This window comes from Sturnira hondurensis, unplaced genomic scaffold (assembly GCF_014824575.4).
Source record: "Sturnira hondurensis isolate 20B ecotype Veracruz unplaced genomic scaffold, ASM1482457v3 Scaffold0025484, whole genome shotgun sequence".
Classification (NCBI taxonomy): domain Eukaryota; kingdom Metazoa; phylum Chordata; class Mammalia; order Chiroptera; family Phyllostomidae; genus Sturnira; species Sturnira hondurensis.
In genome coordinates this window covers 878,094-905,349 of record NW_028098115.1, presented here as the reverse complement: position 1 = coordinate 905,349, position 27,256 = coordinate 878,094, and the positions used below count along the sequence as shown (strand labels likewise).

General features: G+C 39.6%; 1 protein-coding gene across 1 annotated transcript in view; it reads left to right on the top strand.

Moving 5' to 3' along the window:
- The first annotated feature begins 291 nt into the window (after nucleotides 1-291).
- Nucleotides 292-27,256, top strand: part of SUPT16H (SPT16 homolog, facilitates chromatin remodeling subunit) — a 51,789-nt gene continuing 24,824 nt past the window's right edge. The window contains exons 1-7 of the mRNA XM_037039856.1: nucleotides 292-526; nucleotides 18,196-18,288; nucleotides 19,275-19,445; nucleotides 20,143-20,295; nucleotides 20,812-20,958; nucleotides 21,359-21,510; nucleotides 22,237-22,409. Coding sequence (XP_036895751.1) covers nucleotides 461-526; nucleotides 18,196-18,288; nucleotides 19,275-19,445; nucleotides 20,143-20,295; nucleotides 20,812-20,958; nucleotides 21,359-21,510; nucleotides 22,237-22,409 — 955 coding nt within the window. The 5' untranslated portion in view covers nucleotides 292-460. The remainder of the gene's footprint in view (nucleotides 527-18,195; nucleotides 18,289-19,274; nucleotides 19,446-20,142; nucleotides 20,296-20,811; nucleotides 20,959-21,358; nucleotides 21,511-22,236; nucleotides 22,410-27,256) is intronic.

Sequence of the window (27,256 nt, the reverse complement as noted above, 5' to 3'; positions counted from 1 at the left end):
CCTTCCTTTGCCGATGGGTGGGGCCGTTACACCCGCGTATGGTAGCTGTGGGGGGCGGAGCCTGCATGCTAAAGCCTCCCGCCTCAGGATTGCCTGGCCCCTGCAGCCTGGGTAGAAACAGCTACTGGAAACTGCGGCCCTCCGGCGAGTATGGGCGGAGGCAAAGCGTCACGTGATGACGTGGACTTGCGTGCGGTTGTTACTAAGTTAAGAAACCCCGCGAAAATAGACTGCACAATTTGTTCATTTCCCCTTTTTCTTCCCTCTAACCTTCCGAGGGAGGAGTTAAAAAAAAAATAGCAAAACCCAGCGCTGTGGGGACCCGGAAGCGGAAATGGCACCTTTGAGGTCGATACTTCCGGGTCACTGAAAGAGTGCGGGATTCCGGGGCCCAGAGAGGGTGGTGGAGCCGGGACCTCGCGTGATTCTCGGGAACCGAGGCGGAGCGGCGACTGTGGCTATGGCTGTGACTCTGGACAAAGATGCTTATTACCGGAGAGTGAAGAGACTGTACAGCAATTGGCGGGTGAGATAGATCCGTAATTTTCCCAAGGGAGCCCCTCTCTTACATCCCATAATAACCCCGTTTCTCGGCGCCCTACATTTCCTTTCCTTCGAGAATTCCCGGTTTCAGTGTCGCGCCCCTTTGGTTGCTCCAGGATCACTCACCAAACGCGGCCTGGAGCGCCGCTTGTTACAGGGAGTCCCCCTGCCCTGCGGCCACCACCATCTTACCCGCGTGCCGGCCGCCGTCATGCATAACAGCCACCTTTCGTAGTCTCTTCCCGCCCTAGAAGAGGCATCATCATTCCCTCCCACTTCGTGATCACGTCTTGCTGCCCGCTCCAGCAGTTCGCACACACCCACGCAGTCGCTCTCCCCTTCCAGGACCTGAGTATTCCATCCAGGTCCCGCCAAAATTACAACCATCTTCGTAAAGGGTGGATGGAGGGGCTAGGAGACTGTAAATTGGGCTCTTCACGTTAATTCTTTGCGGGGCTTTTGCTAGAGTTAAAGAATACTGTTCAACGCGCAACCGCCTCATGTTCTAGGCCCTGCCTTGGGTAACAGAAACCTAACGCTGAAAACCTGCAGGCATTAGTAGTGCAAAAAGATGTGATGCATGAAACGTGATTAGTTTTCCTGCCTGGTAGTGTCTGGGGCGTGAGTACAGAAAAAGAGCTGTTGCAGTTTCCAGTCTTTTAAAGATTGGGCAGTTTTGTTGCTTGAAAAACGTCCGCTGTTAAAATTTCTTATGGTAATTTGTCAGTTGAGACACTTGGTTGCATGCTGTGATGCAGCCTAAGCTGTCTATGATAAGTCTGGCCTCTCAACTCTGTCATCCAGGGAAGATAAGCGAATAAAGATTCTTTAAAACCTGAAAAACGTCCTGCCAAAAATGTTTAATTCTGATTTCAGCATTGTAAGTTGCCTTTCAAATTGATCTACTGAAAACTAAGCTATTAAAATTGGTCATTTCCCTGCTATTCACATTAAAGTTTCCTGTGCATGTTTCTTCTTTTGAGTGTAAATGTATTAGATAATTGAAAATAAAGTGGATTCCAAGTAACATTTCATGAAAAGCAAAAATAAGGACTCTATGCTACACAAGTGCTGAACATAAAATTTTATTTTCAAAAGTTTTTATTGGTTAATTTCTACCAAATGTTTTTAGAGCTTCTTTCACTATCACATTTTAAAATTTAAACATTATCCATGTTACAGATCCTCTAAAAGTTCTGACACTGTTCAAAGAGTATACATGCTGATGTATGGGAAATAATCAGAAGTCCTCTCTTCCACCCAAAGACCCTGAAATTATATACCTTTGATGTGGAGGTTACTTTTAGTCTTGGTGATTCAGAGTTCATCAACTTATTCATCCTCTCAAAACCATTCATGAAAGCTAAGATTTAGAGCTCAGTGTTCCCCTACGTGATAATTAAATATAAAACATGAAACTAGGGAGAACTTGGGGGCCTGAAGACAAATTGGCAACCTTAATCTCAAGTAAGTCTTTAAGTGCACAAAAACTCATTTATTAGCCCTCATTTTTAATTTCTCAGAAGTCTTTAAAATTTATGTTGGCTCTCCTTTTTAACTTGACATTTGAAGGGGGTATGTTAGATGTTGGTTAAGACCCTGGCATTATAAAATTGAGCCAAGTCATAAAATTAGCAAAATTTGTGTCTAATTACAAAAAAATTATTTGAATGGCCTTTTAAAAATAATTACATTTTAATAACTATGCCCAGAACTGACCTGTAGAATTACTTTCTGTATGCACCATCTTTTCCAGTAGAGTACTTTCATTCCGACCTGCTTAAGCAGAGATCATCATTTTCTGGGATAATTTCTGGTTGATTATCCTCTTAGCTGTTTAGAAAGAGAGTGGTATATGTAGGTACATGCTATACTGTTTTTCTTTTACACTTTTTTCCTTTAATAAGAAAAGTAGCATTGAAGAGAACTTGAAGTTAATTAACAAGTCTCTGTTCTGACAAAAGTCAACTAACTAAGAAATTAGTTTAGGCTTTACATCACTTTATATAGTCTTGGATACCTTTGAGCATGTTTCGGAACTCTGGTTGCACAAGCTAACACAAGGTAGGTCATACTCTCTTCAACTACAGAAAGTTGTAAAAAACCAGAAAGCTGCTACCATTCTCTCCACCTTTTAAAAACAAGACTGGAAGCTAATGCGGCTCCTAATCTCAACCTATCTGCAAATTGAGTTTGGGTTAGGTACATATTTTTGTGAGGCTACTGCAAATAAGATATATTATTTCTTATAATTTTCATAACCTGGCCTAAAAGCAGTTGCAGTATCACACAGTTCAATTGTTTGAGTAGAAATTTCTAAAACCTCATACCTGAAAAAATAGACTCAACCAAAAATCAAACGCGACCTCATAGTAACTAGAATTTATTGTTTTATGATTCCTGGATGTTTGAGTCTAGTATAGACCTGCCTCTTATTTTTAAATTAGAACTGCTATGAGCAGAAAGTGTTTGCAACATCTTTGTATTTCTGCATCAGGAAACCCCAGGTGGTAGTAGTGGTGGGTCATGAGAGGGGCTCTGGGCTTCTCTCCTCTGTCCTCTCACTTCAGGGCTTTCAAGCCTTTTCATGACCTTTTCGATCTTTTCTTTTGTTCTTTTCCTTTCAAATCCTCACCTGGAGATGTGTTTATTGATTTTAGAAAGGGAAGAGAAGAGAGAGAGACATCAATCAGTTGCCTCTCGTGTGTGTCCCGACTAGGGATTGAACCCACAACCTAGGTATGTGACCTGGAATCCAACAGAACCAGCAACCTTTTGGTGTAAGGGATGACACCATAACCAACTAAGCTACCCAGCCAGGGTGTGATTACTTTTAACCAAGTAATGGGATTGTGATTGCTTTTAACCAAGTAATGGGATTAGTACTGAACAGGGTACCAGAAGGGAGGTTCCACCATTCTGGGGTCTTAGCTGCTTCGAAAGCTGAGGGATACAGTATACGGGCACAACTGTAACTCTTGAGATCTACAAGTACCTATTAGGATATCCAGCTATGAGTGAATTTTGACTTCTGTCATCTGCCTTTTATCCCAAATGAATTCTGTAGAATATCAGAATAGCAGCTGTTTTCAAAAGGAATGCTGATCCAATGCATTCATTCATGTAGCTCTACCTGTCAGGACCCAGGTAATGGGTGGCTGCAACGCTAAAAAAAATTTATGTCCTTGGAGAAAACTAAGCTATAGTGTCAGTGCTTTTCTCAAGTGCTGCTCTCTGGCTGTTTGCTGATTTTTTCCAGGGACAAATTTTTTGCTCTGGATTGCTCTCCAAAACTAGACAGTTGCCTTTGGTGGATTAGGAAATATAGGCAATTCCCATGCTACTTTCAGCGAGATAAAGCTCATCTCAGTTCTTTACAGCTCCTTTATCTTTGGAGGGAGATAGGGAAAGGTTTAAATAATGCTTTGGTCTCTTGAGTAAAGAAAGAGGAGTCAGGATGGAAGTAAAATGCCTGGACAGGTTGGGATTCATTTATTCTTGCTTGACCATAAATCTTGTCTTTCCTGAAACTTCACCTTTTGTCCTTATGTAATTGTTAATGGTATACCCTTTTATTCTCAGAATTGCCTCAGTTTGGCTGGTAAGCTATGTGGGTATTCTAGCTAAAACCAGACTTCAAGGATGTTTTCTCTTTTAATGCAGTACCCATTTGGGTACTTAAAGGGATGATGTGTGCTATAGTATTTCCCCAAATTTTATCATTCATATATTACCTTCACAATTTTTGCTGATTCCTTAACCACCTATATTATTTACCTTGCACTTTAAAAATTATTTTTATCAAGTAATACATACATAGGTTTTAAAAAACCAAAGCTTTGAAAGCCTTAAGTCACCTCCCCCAGAAACCACCACTTTTAATTCTTCTCTTTCATATTTTGAAGTAATATCTACTGTCTATACTGCTAGTTCTTAATTTGTTGGTCTATTATGTTAACTGTTGTGGTAAATTAGGGTTTAAATCAAACTCATCTATGCCATCACACCTATTTTAACTTCCTCACCTCCTGATACTTTTACAATTTCTTCTTGGCACATTGTTATGAAAGATTTCAAACATACAGAAAGGTGAAAGAATTTTACAGTGAATACCCATGTACCTACCACCTAGATTATACAATTAGCATTTTATTATACATGCTTTATCACATATCCACCCTTCTTGATAAAATTTTTTTCACAATTTTTAGTAAAATCAGTAGTCAGTTTACATTGTTAATGTAAATAGTTTCACTGGTGGGTAAAGTAACAGAACAATGACCTTTTTTCCTTTTCCTCTGTAGTTTTTATTTTTCCTGACATTAATTGCCTCAATTTTTCTCCCTTTTTAAACATTGCTAACCCTAATTTTTTCCTGTAGGTTTGTCATAATCTCATCAATCTTTTATTCTAAAATTCTCACATCTCTATATATTTTATTTATTATGTCTTTGTTTTTAAAAAACCACCACCACCTCCTGCACCCTCCCAACCTTACATTATACTGCTCTATCTGTATAGGTTGCTCTCCAGATCTCTTGAACCTTGGGACTTTCCACTGTTGAGTCCCCTATGTACTATACCCATGTCTTGATTTTCTTTGTTTTGTTAGAGCATTTTCTCTTAAGAAATTCTTAAGGAGGGATACAGATATGTATTTCTTGATCCCTTGTGTTTCTTGGAAAGTTTTATTCATCATTACTTTTAGTTAATAATACGGTTCAGTGAGTATGAAATTCCAGGGTGAAAATCACTCAGAATTCTGCTCAGAATTGAAGCTATTGTTTGTCGGTCTTCAAGCTTACAGTATTACTCTTGTGAAGGCTGACATGATTCTATTTCCTATTCCACTATATATGACCTATTCTCTCTGAAACATTTAGAATCATCTCTTTATTTCTTTGTATTTTGAAATTTTACTACATTGAGTTAGGAAGAGGAGGGCCCTTTTAGTCTTGACTTGGATCCTGTGGTGCTGGAATCTTTCTTTGATGATTTTCTCCCCTTCATTTCCTGAGTGTTCTTTCTCTCTTTAAATCTGAAATGCATACTTAGTAAAGTTTAGATCTCTTGGCTTAAATTTGTTATCTTTTCCTTTTATTTTCTAGCCTTCTGTTACTGTTTATTTTACAACTTTTTAATTTTTTAATGCATCAACTTTTATTTTTAAAAATATATCTTATGGATTATGTTATTACAGTTACCCCATTTTTCCCTCTCCTTTATTTCCCTACACCCCATCCTCACCCCATTATTATTCCCCCACCCTTTGTATATGTCCATGGGTCGTACATAAAAGTTCTTTGGCCTCTCCATTTCCTATACTATTCTTAATCTCTCCCTGTCTATTTTGTACGTATCATTTGTGCTTCTTATTCCCTCTACCTTTTCTCCCATTCTCCCCACTCCCCACTGATAACCCTCCATGTGATCTCCATTTCTATGAATCTGTTCCTGTTCTAGTTGTTTGCTTAGGTTTTTTTTTAGGTTTGTTTGTTGATAGTTGTCAGTTTGTTGTCATTTTACTGTTCATAGTTTTGCTCTTTTTCTTAGGTAAGTCCCTTTAACATTTCATACAGTAAGGGCTTGACATCTGGGAAGTACTTTATCTGCCCTTCCAGTCTAAATGAAAGTTTTGCTGGATAGAGCAATCTTGGCTGTAGGTGCTTCCCTTTCATGACTTTGAATACTTCTCAGACCCTTCTTGCCTGCAAGGTTTCTTTTGAGAAATAAGCTGATAGTCTTATGGGAACTCCTTTGTAGGTGACTGTCTCCTTTTGCAGCTTTCAAGATTCTCTCCTTATCTTTAATTTTAGTATTGTAATTATGATATGCCTTGGTGTGTGCTTCCTTAGGTCCAACTGTTTTGGACTGAGCTTCTTGGACTTCCTGGAAGTCTGTTTCCTTTGCCAGATTAGGGAAGTTCTCCTTATTTATGTTTCCAATTTCTTGCTCCTTCTGGCACCCCTTTGATTTGATGTTTGAAGATGTTCTGGAGATTCCTAAGCCTTTCCTCATTTTTTTGAATTCTTGTTTCTTCATTCTGTTTCAGTTGAATGTTTATTTCTTCTTTCAGTTCCAGACTGTTGATTTGAGTCCTTCTCTTCACTGTTGATTCCCGTACAGTTCTCTTCATTTCACTTTGCATAGCCTTCACTTTTTCCTTTTATTTTGCTACCATACTCAACCATTTCTGTGAGCATCCTGATTACCAGTGTTTTGAACTTTGCATTTGGTAGATTGACTCTCTCTTTATCACTTAGTTGTATTTTTTTCTGAAGCTTTGATCTGTTCTTTCATTTGAGCCATATTTTATTGTCTCAGCATGCCTGTTACATAGTAGGGGGTGGAGCCTTAGTTATTGGCCGGGGCAGGGCAACTCATATGGCATGTAGGTTGGGGAGGAGTCCGAGAGGGAACAGTGCCGCTTGCTCAGCTCTCTGCAGGTTTTCACTCAGTCACATCCTCTGCTACCCACAGGCAAATTGGTCCCTTCTGGTGCTGATTCCCAGGTGGGCAGGCTTGTGTACATTTTAGGAGACAGGTGGAAAACAAGGCCCATGGACTGAATCTGGCCCTCCACCTTGTTTTTTTCAGCTTCGCATCTTGTTTCTACCCAGCCGCTGAGCTCCTTGCCCCTAGTTAAGGAGAAGTTACATTTATACAGTCCTAAAATTACATTTGGCCCTTTGAAGGCACCCTCAAGGCTTATGTGGCCCCTGGTGAAAATGAGTTTGACACCCCTGTTCTAGGATCCTGTGGGTCTCTCCAATGAACTCTGGTGAGAGTGAGAGTTTCTCCTGCTGCTGCAGCCCCTACAGGTTTTTTTTAGTCAGAGGTTATGAGGTTTTATTTCCCCATGCTGGAAGCCTGAGTGGCACTGTTTGTCTTGCTCCCCAGTTGTTCCTCCCAGTTTATCTGCACTCAAATGTGGAACTGCCTGATCCACCAGCCACTGCCTTGCCAAGCATCCTCTGCATCCTGGCTGCCAGTCTCTACCCCTCCTACCCATCTGGATGAATCTTTCTTCTTTAACTCTTTGGTTGTTGGACTTCCATACAGTTCAATTTCTTGGCAGTTCTCGTTGTTTTTTGTTTTAAATTTGTTTTTGTCCTTTTTTTTGGTTGTGCAAGAAGGCAAAGTGTATCTACCTATGTCTCCATCTTGGCTGGAAATGTATATCAGCTATTTTAAATTTCTAAGAGTTCTTTCTTATTCCCTGTTTTCTTGTTTCATGGATGTACTTTATTTGTCTCATGGGGTTGTGTAATTTTTATATTCCTCTGCCTTGTCTGTTTCCTTGGGTTTATTAGCTTTCTCTCTTACCTGTTGGATACCTAACAATTCAAAATGTAGCTTCCTTATAAAGAAAAAGGCATTAAGAAACTGGTCAGAAGCTCTGCATGAATGGGGTGTCAACTAGTAGGGTTTAGTCTAGAGTGAATAGGCTGGCTTATTCTATTGAGGACTCATCCTGAGTGTCAATATCTGAAGTGTTTTCTCTGAATTCAGTGAAGGTGCACAGGGAAAAATCCTCTAATTCTTTTCTTTGGGTCTTTTGTTCCCAAATGTCATTCAAAATACAGACTTTTATTTAATTCCCCAACATTTAGCCATTGCCTTGTGCTGAGCCTAATATCTGAACCTAGAGCCTTTCTGAGTTCAGTTCTCCAGAGAATAAAGCAAGTCCTTTGTTAAAAGATTTGTTGTCTGATGGTTTCCAAGAACTGGCAGGGTCCATCTCTTAAGCTTTCTGACCAGATCGTCTCTTTTTATCACTGAACTCATTCATGTACAATAAACCTCATCCCCCTTCTGTGATACTTGGTGCTTCCTGAATTCTGAGCCCATTTACCTTGCCAATGAGAAGACTTGTCAAGCACTTAGGGTGTTGCTACCCCAATTCTGCTTAGTTACTTGCCACTCTCTCCTTTTCCGCTTCCAAAACTATTCAACTCTTCAAACCTAAATACATTCAGAGAGGATGCTTCACTGTAAGTGAAAAATTGCATCACTTTCCAAAAATAAAACATAGCTGTTAAAAAATAAAGATAGTGTAAGCACAGCTGCATCATTAAATTATAGCAGGTGTTAAGGGTTAGCATTACATTATATTCTTCGTGTAATCAAGTATGTTAAAAGAGAATTTAAAAGTATGTAACTTTTTTGCTCTGTAATTGGATATTTAAAGCCATATCTGAATCACCTAAAGTCATCTCTTGTGTGGATTGTACAGTTTCAGAAAGTCTGTTGTACTGTACATATTCTGTATTGATAATGTATAATCAACAGCTAATCTTTGATGTCAGTAACAGTGGTGTGCTACAAAGTAAATTTTTAACAAATGGCCGTTTCAGTCTTTAGTGATACAGGCAAACAGCAGTTACCATGAGATTAGTACTGTCCTAAGCACTTTTTATACATAGCACTTTATACACACTTAACGGTCAAGGAGACCAACACAGAGGTTCATGGTGGGTCAAGGATTCAAAACCAGGCAGTCTGTCTTCAGAGTGAGCCCTTGGTAGGTATTACTGTCTCTAAATACAGAATGACTTGATACCTTTTGCCTACAGTTGCTGGAAAAAATTTTTCTGGTAAATTTAAGAAGTCATCAATACTAACATCTTACCTAAAAAGTTTGTCAAAGACCCGAAGTCTTTTTACCTTACAGATAAAAATCAGCCTTCCAAAGGAATTTACTTTTATCTTTAGGACCTTAATGAAAGCATTCCCTTATCTGACTTGTTAACTGATAAACTTAGAAATGGTAGGAAAAGTATAACTTTACCTGTTATTCTATAGTAATGATATTCTAATGAAAAATAGCTATTTTATTTATTTTTTAATATATTTTATCGATTATACCATTACAGTTGTTCTATTCCCCACCTTCATTCCCTTCCACCCGCGCATTCCTTCCCCCACCATTCTCCCCCCCTTAGTTTATAACCACGTGTCTCAAGTTCTTTAGATTCCATATTTCCCCTACCATTCTTGCCCTCCCCCCTATCTGTTTTCTACCTACTGTCCATCCTATTTTCTGTACCTTTTCCCCACTTCTCCTCCTCCCACTCCCTTGTTGCTAACCCTCCCTGTGTTCTTCATTTCTATGGTTCCACTTCTGATCTAGCTGTCCTCTTGGTTTGCTTTTGTTTTAGGTGTGGTTGTTGATAACTGTGAGTTTGCTGTCCTTTCCCTGTTCATATTTTTCATCTTCTTTTTCTTAGATAAGTCCCTTTAGCATTTCATATACTAAGGGCTTGGTGATGATGAACTCCTTGAATTTGACCTTATCTGAGAAGCACTGTATCTGTCCTTCCATTCTAAATGAAAGCTTTGCTGGATAAAGCCATCTTGGCTGTAGGTCTTTGGATTTCATGACTTGGAATACTTCTTTCCAGCCCCTTCTTGCCTGTAAGGTCTCTTTTGAGAAATCCGCTGACAGTCTGATGGGTACTCCTTTGTAGGTGACTGTCCCCTTATCTCTTGCTGCTTCTAGGATTCTCTCCTTCATTTTCATCTTGGCTCATGTAATTATGATGTGCCTTGGTGTGTTCCTTCTTGGGTCCAGCTTCTTTGGGACTCTGTGAGCTTCCTGGATTTCCTGGAAGTCTATTTCCTTTGCCAGACTGGGGAAGTTCTCCTTTATTATTTGTTCAAATACGTTTTCCACTCGTGGCTGTTTCTTTCCCCCTTCTGGTACCCCTATAATCCAGATGTTGGAACGTTTAAAGATGTCCTGGAGGTTCCTAAGCCTCTCCTCATTTTTTGAATTCTCATTTCTTCATTCCTTTCTGGTCGGATGTTTCGTTCTTCCTTCTGGTCCATTCCATTGATTTGAGTCCCCGTTTCCTTTCCATCACTATTGGTTTCCTGTGCATCTCCCTTCGTTTCAATTAGTTTAGCCTTCATATGTTCCTCTAATTTGTGACTATAATCAACCAGTTCTGTGAGCATCCAGATAAACAGTGTCTTGAACTGTGCTTCTGAGAGGCTGGCAATCTGTTGGTCGCTTAGAGTTATCGGCTCTGGGACTTTGAGTTGTTCTTGCGCCATCTTTTGGGCTGTTCGTGCCTGTTACATAGCAGGATCGGAGCCCTGGGTGTTGGCAAGAGCAGGGCAACTCAGTTGCTGGGTTGTGACGTTGTATGTGGGGGCGAGGCCAAAGAGGAGCACTGGTGGTCCCGTCTTTGCCTCTCTCCGCTGCTGCCGCAGGTGCCACCTTCATCAGGACCCATGCATTTCGTCCCACTGCACGCGAGTGTGCCACCGCTGTCAGCCCTCCACCACTGGGTTCACCCCCTGAGGCCTGCGTGTCCTCTCTCACTGTTCGCAAACGTGCGACCTCAGTCAGTCTGCCCCTCACCCTGACTGGGTCCGGGCTACTTGCGAGCCTAGGTCTGGGGATCTTTCCTGCCCGACCCTGCTCCGCTGCTGGCTCGGCCCCTCTTACCAGCCCTGTTGAACGGTTCGTTGTTGTAGGACTTCCATATAATTCAATTTTCTGTTCTTTGGCCATGTCTTTTTTCTCCAAACCTTTATTGTATTCAAACTTGGTTGTGGGAGAAGGCACAGTGTTTCCACCTATGCCTCCATCTTGGTGGAAGTCCCTCAAAAATAGCTATTTTAAATGTAATATGTGCATTTTAATTAGACATAGTATCTTTGTTTTTTCTGCCTAAATCATGAGTGAGAGGTCTGCCTATATATTTTTGTGGGGCTTTTGGTATTTTGGTGGCTTGTTTTGGCATTTTGAATATGATGACGTATACTACACCTGAAGTTTTATTGTAAGAATAACATAATTGCAAGAAGGCACATGCAGAAAGGAGCTTCTCGATAAATACTGTTATTCCCATCTGAAACACCTGTTTCAGTTAGACTTGGGTGTCAGGTGGGCTGGACAGACTGGAGGGTGGCAGAATTTGGAGACAGAAAGCAATTAGTGGATGTCGAGAGTCTATGCATAACAGGGGTCACTACGACAAGGTATCTCATCTAGAAAGGGGATTACAGGGCTGCACGTCCAGATTTGATAAGGACTCCAGTCTGAGTCCTGAAGACCAGCCTAAGTGGAAGAGATCAGGTTGGAATCTGGGGCCTTCTGAGCAGCAGAGTTGAGCCCCAACCTCTTTGAATAGCTGGGCTGGCATTTGAAGGTGGCTGTAGAGCTGGTCCTGGGACAAAGGCTGCAATGCTAGCCTTGGCACTTTATTTTTTAAACTGGTCCCTTCCACTCCAGTATTTCAAAACAAATTGTAGGTATTTAATCAAAATATGGTAGTAATAGGTAAGTTTCACATACAGATTATTTACAATCTCCCAGAGTTGAAGAAGACTTTTTAAATGTAGTCTATATAAGGCATTTATACACTGCATAAGGTTTGAAAATACAAAATATTACCAGTGTGTAAATGAGTAGAACAACAAATCAGTGTTTGTCTTTTCCAATTTCTTCTCTCTTTCTAAACTCAATAAATAAAAAATTAAAAAACAAAACAAAATACTGTTTCTGATTTTGTTGTCAAAATATTTGGTTTAATTGTAATCTTTTTCACTGACTTAACATTTTAAGAAAAAATTTATCCAAATTCATTATCTTTAGATACTCTAAATTCTGGTGTTATTATATTTCTTTCTTTTAGGGTTAGAGTCCATCAGTTTTTGTAAAGAATCAACCAAAAATACTCTATGAACTGGTTGGAGCAGCTGGGTTTCAAGAATGCACATATGTGCATTTCATTAAAATGCACATATTACATTTAAAATAGCTATTTTTTAGGGACTTCCGCCAAGATGGAGGCATAGGTGGAAACACTGTGCCTTCTCCCACAACCAAGTTTGACTACAACAAAGGTTTGGAGAAAAAAGACACGGCCAAAGAACAGAAAATTGTATTATATGGAAGTCCGACAACAACGAACCGTTCAAATTGTTTTAAGATCCCTTTGGATGATTTTCCCATATTATTAATAATTAAGTTACATGATTGTACTCTGTATACTTTTCAAAAATGTATTACTGTGTGTTTTGACTTTGTTGAAAAATTTTGACTTGACCAAGATTACAAGTGTCAAAAAATAGTAAAAGAGACCTTTTGGTTAGAGTCAGTGGTGTTTTTTATGTCTACGACACATAAGCATTAACTATTAGGAAGTGCCTGTTGCTAATTTTGAGACATTATCAAGGTAACATTAATATTATTGGCATAAAATTCATGTTAAAGAATTGGAGTGTACAGCCCTGGCTGGTGTGGCTCAGTGGATTGAGTGCCAGCCTGCGAACCAAAGGGTCGTGAGTTCAATTCCCAGTCAGGGCACATGCCTGAGTTGCAGGCCAGTTCCCAGCAGGGGACTCAAGAGAGGCAACCATACATTGAATATTTCTCTCCTCTCCTTCCCTTCCCCTCTAAAGATAAATAAATAAAATCTTTAAAAAAAAAAGAATTGAAGTGTACATAGCAAAACTTCGGGGAGAAGAGAATGTTTGATGCCAAAGTTAATGTGGATAAAAATATGTCACGGGAATTATATAGCACAGTGGTTCTCAAGCTCTTGGATATCTAGACCCTTTACATTCGTATTCTTAGATTATTCAGAACCCTGAAGAACCTTTCTTCCCATAGGTTATATCAAGTGTGTAGAGGAAGTACGCCTTCGTATACATGCAACTGGAAAGGGTGGGATATTTAATAGTCTTTTAAATGATTATCAGTATTCTTTATTACTCCACTAAAACTCAAGAAGTGGTAATCTCTTAAAAAGATAGTTGTAGTGTGGAGTCTGAAACCACAGCAATGCCTTTTTCATACTTAAGTTTTGGGTCTGTATTGCACCTTGGATCCTTTACCCATGGAAGATGACTTTGTGACATCAGGTAGTGTTTATTTGGAAAGTAGTGGTTTCCTTGGTTGTACAGATCTTCTGAATGTTACATATCTCATTTACAGTGTACAAGAATCATACATGTTAATATCACTATTGGTCTCATCAGAAAAGTCAGGTAGGGAAGCTGTCAGTTCACAGTGGTGGGTATAATTTTTTAATATTTGCCTGAAAACTCAAATTTTATCATTGACAGACATATTTGTCACTTATTTTCTTGAAGTAACAGACTCATTTCAGTTATTTTCAAGAAAATGTATGCCAGATACCCAGGTCTGTTAAATGGCTAATTCAGCTTTTTAGTCAAATAATTGTACAGGTCCTCTTCCTTGAGACAACCGTCATACTTCAGTGTGCGTAGAGCAGTGCTTTGTACTTCCCACATTTTACACAGAACATTTGTTAAAAAACGCATATACTCAAGAGTTGAAATTTCATGATATTAATCATTTTTACTGCATCAAGGATGTTCTTTAGTGAGATTGGCTTTTTTTTTCTTTCTTTCCATAAGCATGTTTTAGTGAAAAACTAGTTTGGTGCCACTGCCTTGATTCCTGATAAGAAACTACTAGTGTTAACTACTAGTTAATAACTAAATAGTACTGAACTACTACTAATAGTTAAACAGATGATAAAATTTTACCTACATGAAGAAAGACATTTTCTCACTGATAATGGTGAGATACGTACAGTTTCTGTGTAGTAACTTTGGGTTATATGTTAATGTTGTAGAGAAACTCAACAGAATCCTCGGTTGCTATTATTTGGATTCTTTGGCAGCTAGAACCCTTAGAATGTGGAGAGCCGCCCTGGCTGGTGTGGCTGGGTGGATTGAGTGCCCGCCCGCCTGAGAACCAAAGTGTTGCCAGTTCAAATCCCAGTTAGGGCACTTGCCTGGGTTGCAGGCCAGGTCCCCAGTAGGTGGCGCTTGAGAGGCAACCGCATATTGATGTTTCCCTCTTTTTCTCCCTCCCCCACCTCTAAAAAATAAATAAACAAATATAAAAATTTTTTGCTGTGGAGAGGAGTGGTTTTGTTTTTCGTTTTTTTTTCTTTTTTTTTAAATATATTTTATTGATTATACCATTACAGTTGTTCTATTCCCCCCATTCATTCCCCTCCACCCGCACACTCCCTCCCCCACTATTCTCCCCTCCTTAGTTTATAACCACATGTCTCAATTTCTTTAGATTCTATATTTCCCCCACTATTCTCGCCCTCCCCCCTATCTATTTTCTACCTACCATCTATGCTATTTTCTGTGCCGCCTTCCCCCTTCTCCTCCTCCCACCCCCCTGTTTCTAACCCTCCATGTGTTCTTCATTTCTGTGGTTCCACTCCTGATCTAGCTGTCCTCTTGGTTTGCTTTTGTGTTATGTGTGGTTGTTGATAACTGTGAGTTTGCTGTCCTTTCACTGTTCATATTTTTCATCTTCTTTTTCTTATATAAGTCCCTTTAGCATTTCATATAATAAGGGCTTGGTGATGATGAACTCCTTGAACTTGACCTTATCTGAGAAGCACTTTATCTGTCCTTCCATTCTAAATGAAAGTTTTGCTGGATAAAGCAATCTTGGCTGTAGGTCTTTGGATTTCATGACTTGGAATACTTCTTTCCAGCCCCTTCTTGCCTGTAAGGTCTCTTTTGAGAAATCCGCTGACAGTCTGATGGGTACTCCTTTGTAGGTGACTGTCCCCTTATCTCTTGCTGCTTCTAGGATTCTCTCCTTCATTTTAGTCTTGGCTAATGTAATTATGATGTGCCTTGGTGTGTTCCTTCTTGGGTCCAACTTCTTTGGGACTCTCTGAGCTTCCTGGATTTCCTGGAAGTCTATTTCCTTTGCCAGACTGGGGAAGTTCTCCTTTATTATTTGTTCAAATAAGTTTTCCACTCGTGGCTGTTTCTTTCCCCCTTCTGGTACCCCTATAATCCGGATGTTGGAACGTTTAAAGATGTCCTGGAGGTTCCTAAGCCTCTCCTCATTTTTTTGAATTCTCATTTCTTCATTCCTTTCTGGTCGGATGTTTCGTTCTTCCTTCTGGTCCATTCCATTGATTTGAGTCCCATTTTCCTTTCCATCGCTATTGGATTCCTGGACATCTCCCTTCATTTCAATTAGTTTAGCCTTCATATGTTCTTCTAATTTGTGACTATAATCAACCAGTTCTGTGAGCATCCTGATAAACAGTGTCTTGAACTGTGCTTCTAAGAGGCTGGCAGTCTGTTGGTCGCTTAAGAGTTATTGCCTCTGGGACTTTGAGTTCCTCTTGCGCCATCTTTTGGGCTTTTCGTGCCTGTTAGGTAGCAGGATCGGAGCCCTAGGTTTTCACCAGAGCAGGGCAACTCAGTTGCTGGGTTGTGACGTTGTATGTGGGGGCGGGGTCAAAGAGGACCAATGGCAACCCGCCTGCCACCTCCCCCTGTGGCCCCTACCGGTGCCGCAGCTGCCACCGTCACCAGGGCCCACGCATTTCATTCCACTGCACGTGAGTGTGCCACTGCCGTCAGCCCTCCACCACTGGGTTCATCCCCTGGGGCCTGCGTGGTCCGTCTCACTGCGCGGGAATGTGCGACCTTGGTCAGTCTGCCCCGCCCCCCTACTGGCTTCGGGCTGCCCGTGAGCCTAGCGCCTAGGTCAGGGGATCTGTCCTGCCCGACCCAGCTCCGCTGCTGGCTCCGCCCCTCTTACCGTCCCCATTGAACGGTTCGTAGCTGTTGGACTTCTGTATAATTCCGTTTTCTGGTCTTTGGGTGTGTCCTAGTTGTCCAAAACTTTTGTTGTAGTCAAACTTGGTTGTGGGAGAAGGCACAGTGTTTCCACCTATGCCTCCATCTTGGCGGAAGTCTCCGAGGAGTGGTTTTGGAAATGTTTTTCTTGACTTCATAGAAGTCAGAGGTTTGACCTTATAACCAACAAATGATTACTAGTCTCTTGGTCTTATATTGCTGTTCAAAAGTGCTTAATGGTTAGAGGACTCACATTTAAACTCCAATTTCAAAAGGTATACAAAGCTGCAGTCACTAAAACAATATGGTACTACTCTAAGGGTAGACATGCAGATCTCTAGAACAGAACTGAGAATCCAGAAATAAACCCTTACATTTACATCATTTGGTTTTTGACTATGGTGCCAAGACAATTCAGTGGGGAAAGAATACTCTTATTCAACTTATGGTGCTGAAAAACACTACTTATCCACATTCAACAGAGTGAAATTAAGCCCCTTGCTCACATCATACAGAAAATTAACAAGACAAACCATAGATCTTAATATAAGAGCTAAAACTATAAAACTTATAAAGTATAATGTATGTAAGTCTTTATCTCCTTGGTTTGGATAAAGTCTTAGATGTGACAGCAAAAGCATAAGAAAATAATTTGGATTTCTTCAAAATTAAAACTTACTTCAAAGAATATCATTAAGCCCTGGCTGCTCTAGCTCAGTGGATTGAGCGCGGGCCTGCGAACCACACAATTGCCATTTGATTCCTAGTCATGGCACATGCCTGGGTTGCAGGCTAGTTCCCAGCAGGAGGTGCATGAGAGGCAACTGTACATTGTTATTTCTCTCCCTCTCTCCTTCCTTCCCCTCTAAAGATAAATAAATAAAATCTTTTAAAAAAAGAACATCATTAAGAAAGTGAAATAACTATGTCTGATAAGAGGCATATCTAGAATATAAAAAGAACAATTGCAATTTAATAGTAAAGCAATAACCTAGTTACAGAATGGGCAAAAGATCTGAATAGGCACCTCTCCAAAAAAATATACAGTGGTCAGTAAGCACGTGAAAAGGTGCCAGACATCATTATCCATCTGGGAAATTCAACTCAAAACTACAATGAGATACTATAATACTTCACCCAATTGGATGGCTATAATAAAAAAGGCAACAATGTTAAGCATATGGAGAAGTTGGAAATCTCAAACGTTACTGTTGGGAATGCAAAATGGTTGCATTTTGCAGTCACTTTTGAAAACAATCTGGTGATTCCTTAAAAAGTTAAACGTAGAGCCCTAACCAGTGTGGCTCTGTTGGTTGGGCATCATCCTACAAACAGAAAGTTGCCAGTTTGATTCCCAGTCAGGGCGCGTGCCTGAATTTCAGGCCAGGTCCTTGGCTGGGGGCATGTGAAAGGCAACAGATGTTTCTCTCCCTCCCTAAATAAATAAAAACTTACTAAAAGTTAAACAGAGTTGCCGTGAAACCCAGCACTTTCTCACTTAGGCATGTACTCGTGAGAAATAAGTCCACACAGAAACATATGAGTGTTCACGGAAGCATTATTTATAATTGCCAAAAAAATGGAAATAACCCAAATGTGCAGCTGTTAATGAATGGATATAATGTGGTATATACATATAATAAAATTTTTTGGCAATAAATAGGGAGCACTGAAACTTGCTACAACATGAATGAACCTTGAGAGCATGTTAAGTAAAAGAAGCCAGACACAGAGGCAGCATGGTTTTTGTTCCATTTATATGAAATGTCCAGAATAGACAGAACCATCGAGACAAATTAGATTAGTTGTTGCCTAGGGCTAGGGGAGATGGATAATGATTGCCATGGGTTTGTTTTGGGAAGGGGAAAATGTTTCAGGGTGTGGCAATAGCTGCATAGCGTAAGTAATCAATGGTTGTGAGGTTATCAAGTAAATATGTACCTTAAACTTGGAATTTCTTTGAGGAAAATTAAAGTTTCTTCCTATTTTGCTAGTGTAAAAAAGAAAATGACCAAATTACCTAACTTTATTTTTCAGAAAGGAGAAGATGAGTATGCTAATGTTGATGCCATTGTTGTATCTGTGGGCGTTGATGAAGAAATTGTTTATGCCAAGTCAACTGCCTTACAGGTGAGGGGTCACAACAACTCTTAGCCCTGACAGCCTTTGAATCCTCAACTGCACTGTTCAGTAGAGTAGCCACTAACCACATTCAAAAGTTAATTCCAGAGTCCCAAGTCTCAAGTACTCTGTTTTGGCTACCATATTAGAGTAGATACAGAATATTTTTTTTATTGGCACAAAAAGTTCAGTAGACAGTACTGATTTAGAACAAAAGGAAAAGAAGTACATAAACTGGGATGGTATTAACTGTGTATATCAAAAGAATCTAAACAGTGGGTTACACAAATTTTTTCCTTTTCTCTTTGATAGCCTTCAGGGATCTAATTTTATTTTCCATGTCTCTCCTCTAACATTCATAGAGTTTAGCCGTTGTACTCACAGTACAAAAATTGCTAGAGCTGTAGTCGTTACATTTGCATTCTCAGCGAGAAGAATGGAGAAAGGGAAGAAAATGAGAGCTCTTCCCTTTTTAGGGAGACTTGTTTGAAGAGCCACAGAATACTTCCGCTTATAACTTACTGGCCAAAATTTTATCTGTCAGCCATATGTAGTTGCAAGAAAGGATGGGAATAAGTCTTCATGCTGAGCAGTATACCCAGCTAAAAACCCCGTCCTTTTGAGAGAGAAAAAATGAATAACTGGTGCACAACTACAGTCTTTGGCAGAGGTAGAATGCACAGTTTTCTAGGGTGCGCTTCTGTTCTGGACAGCTTGACAGTTTCTGTAAACACAAATTGTCCAAATGATTTGATGGTCTATGTTATGAAACACTTCAAACATACAAAAGGTGATAAAACAATAATATTTAACTCGCATTTACCCATCATTTAATTTCAGTAAATTGTTAGCTGGGTAAAACTCATTTGTCCACATTCAGGCTTCCCCACCCCAAATTATTTTGAAGTTAATTCAACGTAATCTTACAAATATTTCTATATAAGTACATTACATTTTTTTTCTGGGAATACTGTTGTCATTGTCTTTCCCCATAGACATGGCTCTTTGGTTATGAACTAACGGATACTATCATGGTCTTCTGCGACGACAAAATCATTTTTATGGCCAGCAAGAAAAAAGTGGAGTTCTTAAAACAGATTGCCAACACCAAGGGCAATGAGAATGCTAACGGAGCCCCTGCCATCACACTGCTGATTCGAGAAAAGGTTAGAACTAATAAAGAATGTCGTAAATGTGAAGAAATATTTCAAAGTGATAAACAGAAATGCCTTCTAGGAATTTAAAAGAATATGCGGGGAAGATTTTAGCCAATGGTGGCTATAATTACAAAGTTTTGTCGCATCTTCATTGTTAGGAAGAAAAGAGTTCAATAACCCTATCAATTTTCTGGCAAAACAAATAGATTGTGGAATTCTGGTGTATGCTAACTTAATCTGTCCATTCTCAAGGACACTGTCTGCTTAATGTTTGTTTCCATTTGAGTACCTTAATTGGAACAAATAACTTTAAATATCTGTAAGGAAATTTAGACATGCCTCAGTTCGGGTTTTTACTAAATGTGATGTGTTTTTTTGTTTTGTTTTTTTGTCATACTGCTCACCTGACAAAGGTTTCTTTTTCTCGTAATATTGTTTATCTATGTGTTTGAGTTTCTTAGCTGCTCGGGGGGGGGGGGGGGGAATGTTGTCAGCTTGTAGCACTCCCTTAAGCATACTAAAATATCCAAAGATATTTTGTATGTTAGAATCTCCCCCAAAGAAGTAAGTAGGTAGGGTGAAAGGGTAGAATTGATTCTTTCTAGGGTTAGAATATGTGTTTCTGCCTGTTTGTTACTGGCAGAACGTAGATGTCTAATTCTAAAACCAATTGACAAACCCCTCTTCTTCCCTCTGACATTGGTAGAATGAAAGCAATAAGAGCAGCTTTGACAAAATGATTGAAGCCATTAAAGAAAGCAAGAATGGCAAGAAGATCGGAGTGTTCAGCAAAGACAAATTCCCTGGAGAATTCATGAAGAACTGGAATGACTGCCTCAACAAAGAGGGCTTTGACAAAGTAAGAACACTCCTGGTAACAAGGCAGATTGAGAGTTGAGAAGGTGAAAGCGTGATGGGCTTCCATTAACAGATAGTGCAGAGAATATAGGAAAACTACATTCATTCACATTTCCAGTTTTCACTCCTTTTAGCTGAGCAGTAAGCCAGTTGTACTTCTCTGTCAGGAGTGAGGCATTCAGGAGATGGTTCGGCTACTTGGAAAAGTCATTTGTCCCCCCAAAATTTTGTTTTTTCCTTGATCTCGTGCCTTTCTTCGGCCTTTACAAAAACCTCTGGAGAGGAATATTTACATTAAAAATGGTACATTAGTTTAGCGCCTCTTAAAATATTCACAATGACCTGGTAAAGAGCTGTTTCGGATCTTTATTCAATCCAAGAAAATATTTAGTTCTGCAGACTACTGATTATTTGCTAAGTAACCTAATATGACTTAACAACATTCACATTGGGAGAGATGCATTTCTTTTGCAAGTCTGTATCTGCATGTTAGAAGCTCTTATCACTTTGACTGCAGATAGATATCAGTGCAGTGGTGGCCTATACCATTGCTGTGAAGGAAGACGGGGAGCTCAACCTAATGAAGAAAGCAGCCAGCATCACCTCTGAGGTCTTCAACAAATTCTTCAAGGAAAGAGTCATGGAAATAGTTGATGCAGATGAGGTAAATGGAGAGGGGAAAGTCTTTACCATTTAAATGAAGCAGAAATCAGTCCCTACCATGCAGTGTTTTGATATGTGTTCAGCCTCCTTTGAAATTAATTAAGCCTTTGACGATTAAGTTGGTGGTGTGTCATTGTGCCACAACTTCTCTTTTAAAATAACTATAAGCCTGCACTACAGTCTCTTGAGGTTACCTGGCATTTTACTTGAAAATTCCTTGAATAGCTGTGAATTCCACATACTATTCTCTAAATTTGCTTTAGATGTATACCATATATTCTCTGGTACATAAATCATTTCTTCAGACTTTTATAGCATCTTAAGTGATACCAGGATAAATCGAAGCACCCCTTTTTGCCACCCTTTAGTAAGTGTTGTTTCATTTCTGGGTATGCTTACAGAAAGTTCGACACAGTAAACTAGCTGAGTCTGTGGAAAAGGCCATTGAAGAGAAAAAATACCTAGCTGGGGCAGACCCCTCTACTGTGGAAATGTGTTATCCTCCTATCATTCAGAGTGGTGGCAACTATAATCTCAAATTCAGTGTGGTGAGGTAAGTATGAGAACCTCAAAATAAAACAACAGCCAGAGTATTTCAGCCTTTATCCTATTTTTCCTTTCACTCATTCTGGAATTCAGAAAAGTTGGAGGAGACAAAATAACTATTAGTCTGCCTCGTGCATTGTCTTCTTGTCATACTCCATGCATATTTCTATTTTATTTCACATAGTTACTCATTTCTTGAGCGTTTGATTGTAAGCATTTTTCCAGGTGATTAAAAAGGCCTGGCAAAAAATTGCAAAACACACCACCGTCTGAAAAATAAAAATCTTTATATTTATAAAGATTGTAATTATAAAACCTACTAAGATTTTATAATTTAATTCCCCTTTTAATTTGTAAAAATACTGTAAAAAATGCTTGTTTTCTTGGTTAGTCTGAAGGGACTAATTCAGAGTGAATACTGCAGTTCCTAGTGCACTGGTGGATAAGTGACTCCTCACTACCTCACTGTTAGAGTATCAGTAAAATGTAGTGTTTCCTTGGCACATTTAGGACACAACTCAACTTTTCTCTGAATTTTTATGCTGAAAATTTGGGTGTCTAATTTTACTCCAGAGCCTTTATAAATTGATTTATTTTTTAAAAAAATGTGTCCTTCTGGTTCAGCTTTGGGATATAGCAGGGGAAGTCAGAGTACAAATGTTCTATGTCAGTGATACTCGGGACTTCCCTAGTTTGGGTAATGAATGAAATGTTTTCTTCCCTTGGTCTCTAGTGACAAGAATCACATGCATTTTGGGGCCATAACCTGTGCCATGGGTATTCGCTTCAAATCTTACTGCTCCAACCTTGTTCGCACTTTGATGGTTGACCCTTCTCAGGAAGTTCAAGAAAATTACAACTTTTTGCTCCAGCTTCAGGAGGAGCTGCTAAAGGAATTAAGACATGGTGAGGTACCTTATAAAAGGTTTGGAAAATGTTATTAGTGTTTATGTGAGCTTATATCCCTGAGGCTCTCATACTAAAAATAGAATTAGATTTTACTAACGTCTGATTATCCTAGCATTTAGTTCTTGAATCTACTTTTCTTTTAGGCATGAGTGGATATGTTTTTACACTGATGTTTAAAAAAACCCTTTAACTGGTTACACTTCTGTGTCCAGATCTTCATAAAATATTGTGGCCTTATTACTCTTTAGAACTTTAGAAAGTTTTTTAATTGAGGCATAATTAACATACAAAATTATATTAGTTTCAGGTGTACAACATAATGATTCAGTATTCATATATATTGCAAGTGCTCACCACAGCAAGTTTAGTTAACATTTGTCACCTTACACAGTTTTTTTTTGTGATAAGTGGGAACCTTTAAGATTTACTCTCAGCAACTTTCAAATATGCAATACAGTATTATTAACTGTGGTTGCCACACTGTACATTACATCTCTATGATTGACTTACTTTATAACTGGAAGTTTGTACCTTTTGACTCTCTTCACCCTTTTCACCCACTTCCCACCCCTGCCTGTGTCAACCTCCAATCTGTTTTCTCTGTGAGCTTGGCTGGTTGATTGATTTACTAGGGATGGCTCAGTGGATTGACCTCTGGTCTGAGAACTGAAAGGTTGCTAGTTCAATTCCCAGTTAGGGTACATGCCTGGGTTGCAGGCCAGGGCCCTAGTTGAGGGTGTGCAAGAGGCAAACAATTGATGTTTCCCTCCCTCTCTTTATCCCCCTCCCTTCTTCTCTCTCTGAAATAAATAAATAAATAAAATCTTAAAAAATATATAGATTCCACATATAACAGGGATTATATGGTGTTTGATTTACTCTCTGTCTCACTTAGTATAATGCCCTAAGGTCTATCCATGTTGTTGCAGATGGCAAGATTTCATTTTTCTTTTACCCCTTAATACTATTCCTCTGTGTGTGTGTGTGTGTGTGTGTACACATAAACAATTGATCCTTGAAGAACTCGGGGTTTAGGGGCACTGACTTCTTTCAAAGTCAAAAATCCACATACAACTTTGGGCTCCCCAAAATTTAACTAATAGCCTGCTGTTTACCAGAAGCCTTATCAGTAACATAAACACATATTTTGTATGTTATGTACTGTATTTTTCCAATAAATTAAAGCTAGTGAAAAAATGTTATGAAGAAAATCATAATGAAAGTACATTTGTAGTAGTATTTATTGAAAAATTCACATGTAAGTGGACCCATGCAGTTCAAACTGGTTTTGTTCAAAGGTCAACTGACCACATTTACTTTATCCACTCATCTGCTGGTGGATACTTAGGCTGTTCCCACATCTTGACTTTGTAAATAATGCTGCAGTGAACCTGGGAGTGCATATATTTTATCCCCTTAGCGTTTTCATGGTTTGTTTGTTTGTTTGAGTAAATACCCAGAAGTGGACTTGCTGACTCATATGGCAGCTCTATGTTTAATTCTTTGTGGACCTTCCATATTGTTTTCCATGGTGGCTGCACCAACTTAAAATCCCACCAACAGCACTCAAGGGCTTCCTTTTCCCCACATCCTTGCCAATACTCGTTATTTCTTGTCTTTTTGTTAATAGCTATTCTAACAGGTATGAGATGATATTATGGTTTTGGTTTGCATTTCCCTGATGTTTAGGGATGTTGAGCATCATTTCATGCACCTGTTGGCCCTTTGTATATTTTCGTTGGGAAAATGTTCAGATTTTCTGCTCATTTTTTAATAGGATTATTTTATTACTATTGAGTTTTATGAGTTCTTTGTATATTTGGGATATTAACTCTTATTAGATATGTGATTTGCAAATATTTTCTCCTGTTCAGTTGGTCACCTTTTCATTTTGTTAATGGTTTCCTTAGATATTCAGAAACTTTTTATTGTGACAAAGTCCCACTTACTGATTTCTGCTCTTAGTGTCAAATCTAAATAGTCACTGCCAAGTCTGATGCCAAGATGCTCACTGCCAGTCCTGGCTGGGGTGGGGTACTCAGTTGGTGAGAGTCTCATCCTGGTACACTAGGGTTCTTTGGTTCAGGTTTTGCATTCAAGTCTGTAGTCCATTTTGAATTAATTTTTTTGTGTGTGGTGTAAGATACTGGTCCAGGTTGACTTTTCTGAATGTTACAGCTCAGTTTTCCCATCACCATCTAGTAAAGAGAGGTTCTTTCTCCATTTTATATTTTTGATTCCATTATCATAAAATAATTGATCGTGTGTGTGTAGATTTCTTGGCTTTCTTTTTTTTAAATATATTTTATTGATTATACCATTACAGTTGTTCTATTCTCCCCCTTCGTTCCCCTCCACCCGCATACTCCCTCCCCCACCATTCTCCCCCCCTTAGTTTATGACCACGTGTCTCAAGTTCTTTAGATTCTATATTTCCCCCACTATTCTCGCCCTCCCCATATCTATTTTCTACCTACCATCTATGCTATTTTCTGTGCCTTCTCCCCCCTTCTCCTCCTCCCACTCCCCTGTTGCTAACCCTCCATGTGTTCTTCATTTCTATGGTTCCACTCCTGATCTAGCTGTCCTCTTGGTTTGCTTTTGTTTTAGGTGTGGTTGTTAATAACTGTGTGTTTGCTGTCCTTTCACTGTTCATATTTTTCATCTTCTTTTTCTTATATAAGTCCCTTTAGCATTTCATATAATAAGGGCTTGGTGATGATGAACTCCTTGAACTTGACCTTATCTGAGAAGCACTTTATCTGTCCTTCCATTCTAAATGAAAGTTTTGCTGGATAAAGCAATCTTGGCTGTAGGTCTTTGGATTTCATGACTTGGAATACTTCTTTCCAGCCCCTTCTTGCCTGTAAGGTCTCTTTTGAGAAATCCGCTGACAGTCTGATGGGTACTCCTTTGTAGGTGACTGTCCCCTTATCTCTTGCTGCTTCTAGGATTCTCTCCTTCATTTTAGTCTTGGCTAATGTAATTATGATGTGCCTTGGTGTGTTCCTTCTTGGGTCCAACTTCTTTGGGACTCTCTGAGCTTCCTGGATTTCCTGGAAGTCTATTTCCTTTGCCAGACTGGGGAAGTTCTCCTTTATTATTTGTTCAAATAAGTTTTCCACTCGTGGCTGTTTCTTTCCCCCTTCTGGTACCCCTATAATTCAGATGTTGGAACATTTAAAGCTGTCCTGGAGGTTCCTAAGCCTCTCCTCGTTGTTTTGAATTCTCATTTTTTCATTCCTTTCTGGTGGGATGTTTCGTTCTTCCTTCTGGTCCATTCCATTGATTTGAGTCCCAGTTTCCTTTCCATCGCTATTGGATTCCTGGACATCTCCCTTCATTTCAATTAGTTTAGCCTTCATGTGTTCCTCTAATTTGTGACTGTAATCTACCAATTCTGTGAGCATCCTGATAAACAGTGTCTTGAACTGTGCTTCTGAGAGGCTGGCAATCTGTTGGTCGCTTAGAGTTATTGGCTCTGGGACTTTGAGTTCCTCTTGCGCCATCTTTTGGGCTTTTCGTGCCTGTTAAGTAGCAGGATCGGAGCCCTAGGTTTTCACCAGAGCAGGGCAACTCAGTTGCTGGGTTGTGACGTTGTATGTGGGGGCGGGGTCAAAGAGGAACAATGGCATCCCGTCTGCCGCCTGCCACCTCCCACCGCCGCAGCTACAGGTGCCGCAGCTGCCACCTTCACTGGGCCCATGAGTTTCGTCCCACTGCATGCAAGTGTGCCACCCCCGTCAGCCCTCGCCCCCTGAGGCCTGTGTGGTCCATCTCACTGTGCACGAATGTGCGACCGTGGTCACTCTGCCCCGCACCCTGACTGGGTCTGGGCCACTTGCGCGCCTAGGTCAGGGGATCTGTCCTGCCCGACCCTGCTCGCTGCTGGCTCCGCCTCTCTTACCATCCCCGTTGAATGGTTAGATGTAGTCGGACTTCCATTAATTCAATTTTCTGTCCACGCCCAATTTTCAATTTTGGGTGTGTCTTTGTTCTCCAAACCTTAGTTGTATTCAAACTTGGTTGTGGGAGAAGGCACAGTCCACCTGTGCCTCCATCTTGGCGGAAGTCCAATTTCTTGGCTTTCTGTTACATTGATTTTTGTGTTTGTTTTTAATGAAAATGCCTTGCTGTTTGATTACTGTAGCTTTGTAATACAGTTTGAAATCAAGGAGTGTCACGCCTTTGGGTTTGTTCTTTTTTCTCAGGATTGCTTTAGCTGTTTTGGGTCTTCTATAGTGACATACAAATTTTGGAATTTTTTTCTTCTAATTCTCTGTACGATTATTGGAACTTTGATAGGGATTATGTTGAATTTGTAGATTTCTTTGGTTGTATAGACATTCTTCCAATCTACGAGCATGGAATATTTTTCCATTTCTTTGTGTCTTCACTTTGTTCATCAGTGTCTTACAGTTTTCAGTACATAGGTCTTTCACATCCTTGGTTAAATTTCTTCCTGGGTATTTTATTCTTTTTGATGCAGTTGTAAAATGGGACTATTTTCTTAATTCTGATAGTTTTTTATTAGTATTTATAAACTCCATAGATTTCTGTATATTAATTTTATGCCCCACAACTTTACTGACTTTATTTATTCTAACAGGTTTTTGGATTTTCTATATATAATATGTCATCTTCAAATAGTGATAGTTTTGCCTTTTTTCTTTCCAGTTTGGATAATTTTTATTTCTTTTTTTGCCTAATTGCTTTGGGTGAGACTTTTAATACTATGTTGAATGAATGTGGGAGAGAGGATATCCTCATCTTCGTGATCTTACAGGAAAAGCTTTCAGCTTTTCACCATTAAGTATGGTGTTAGGTGTGGGCTTGTCATATAT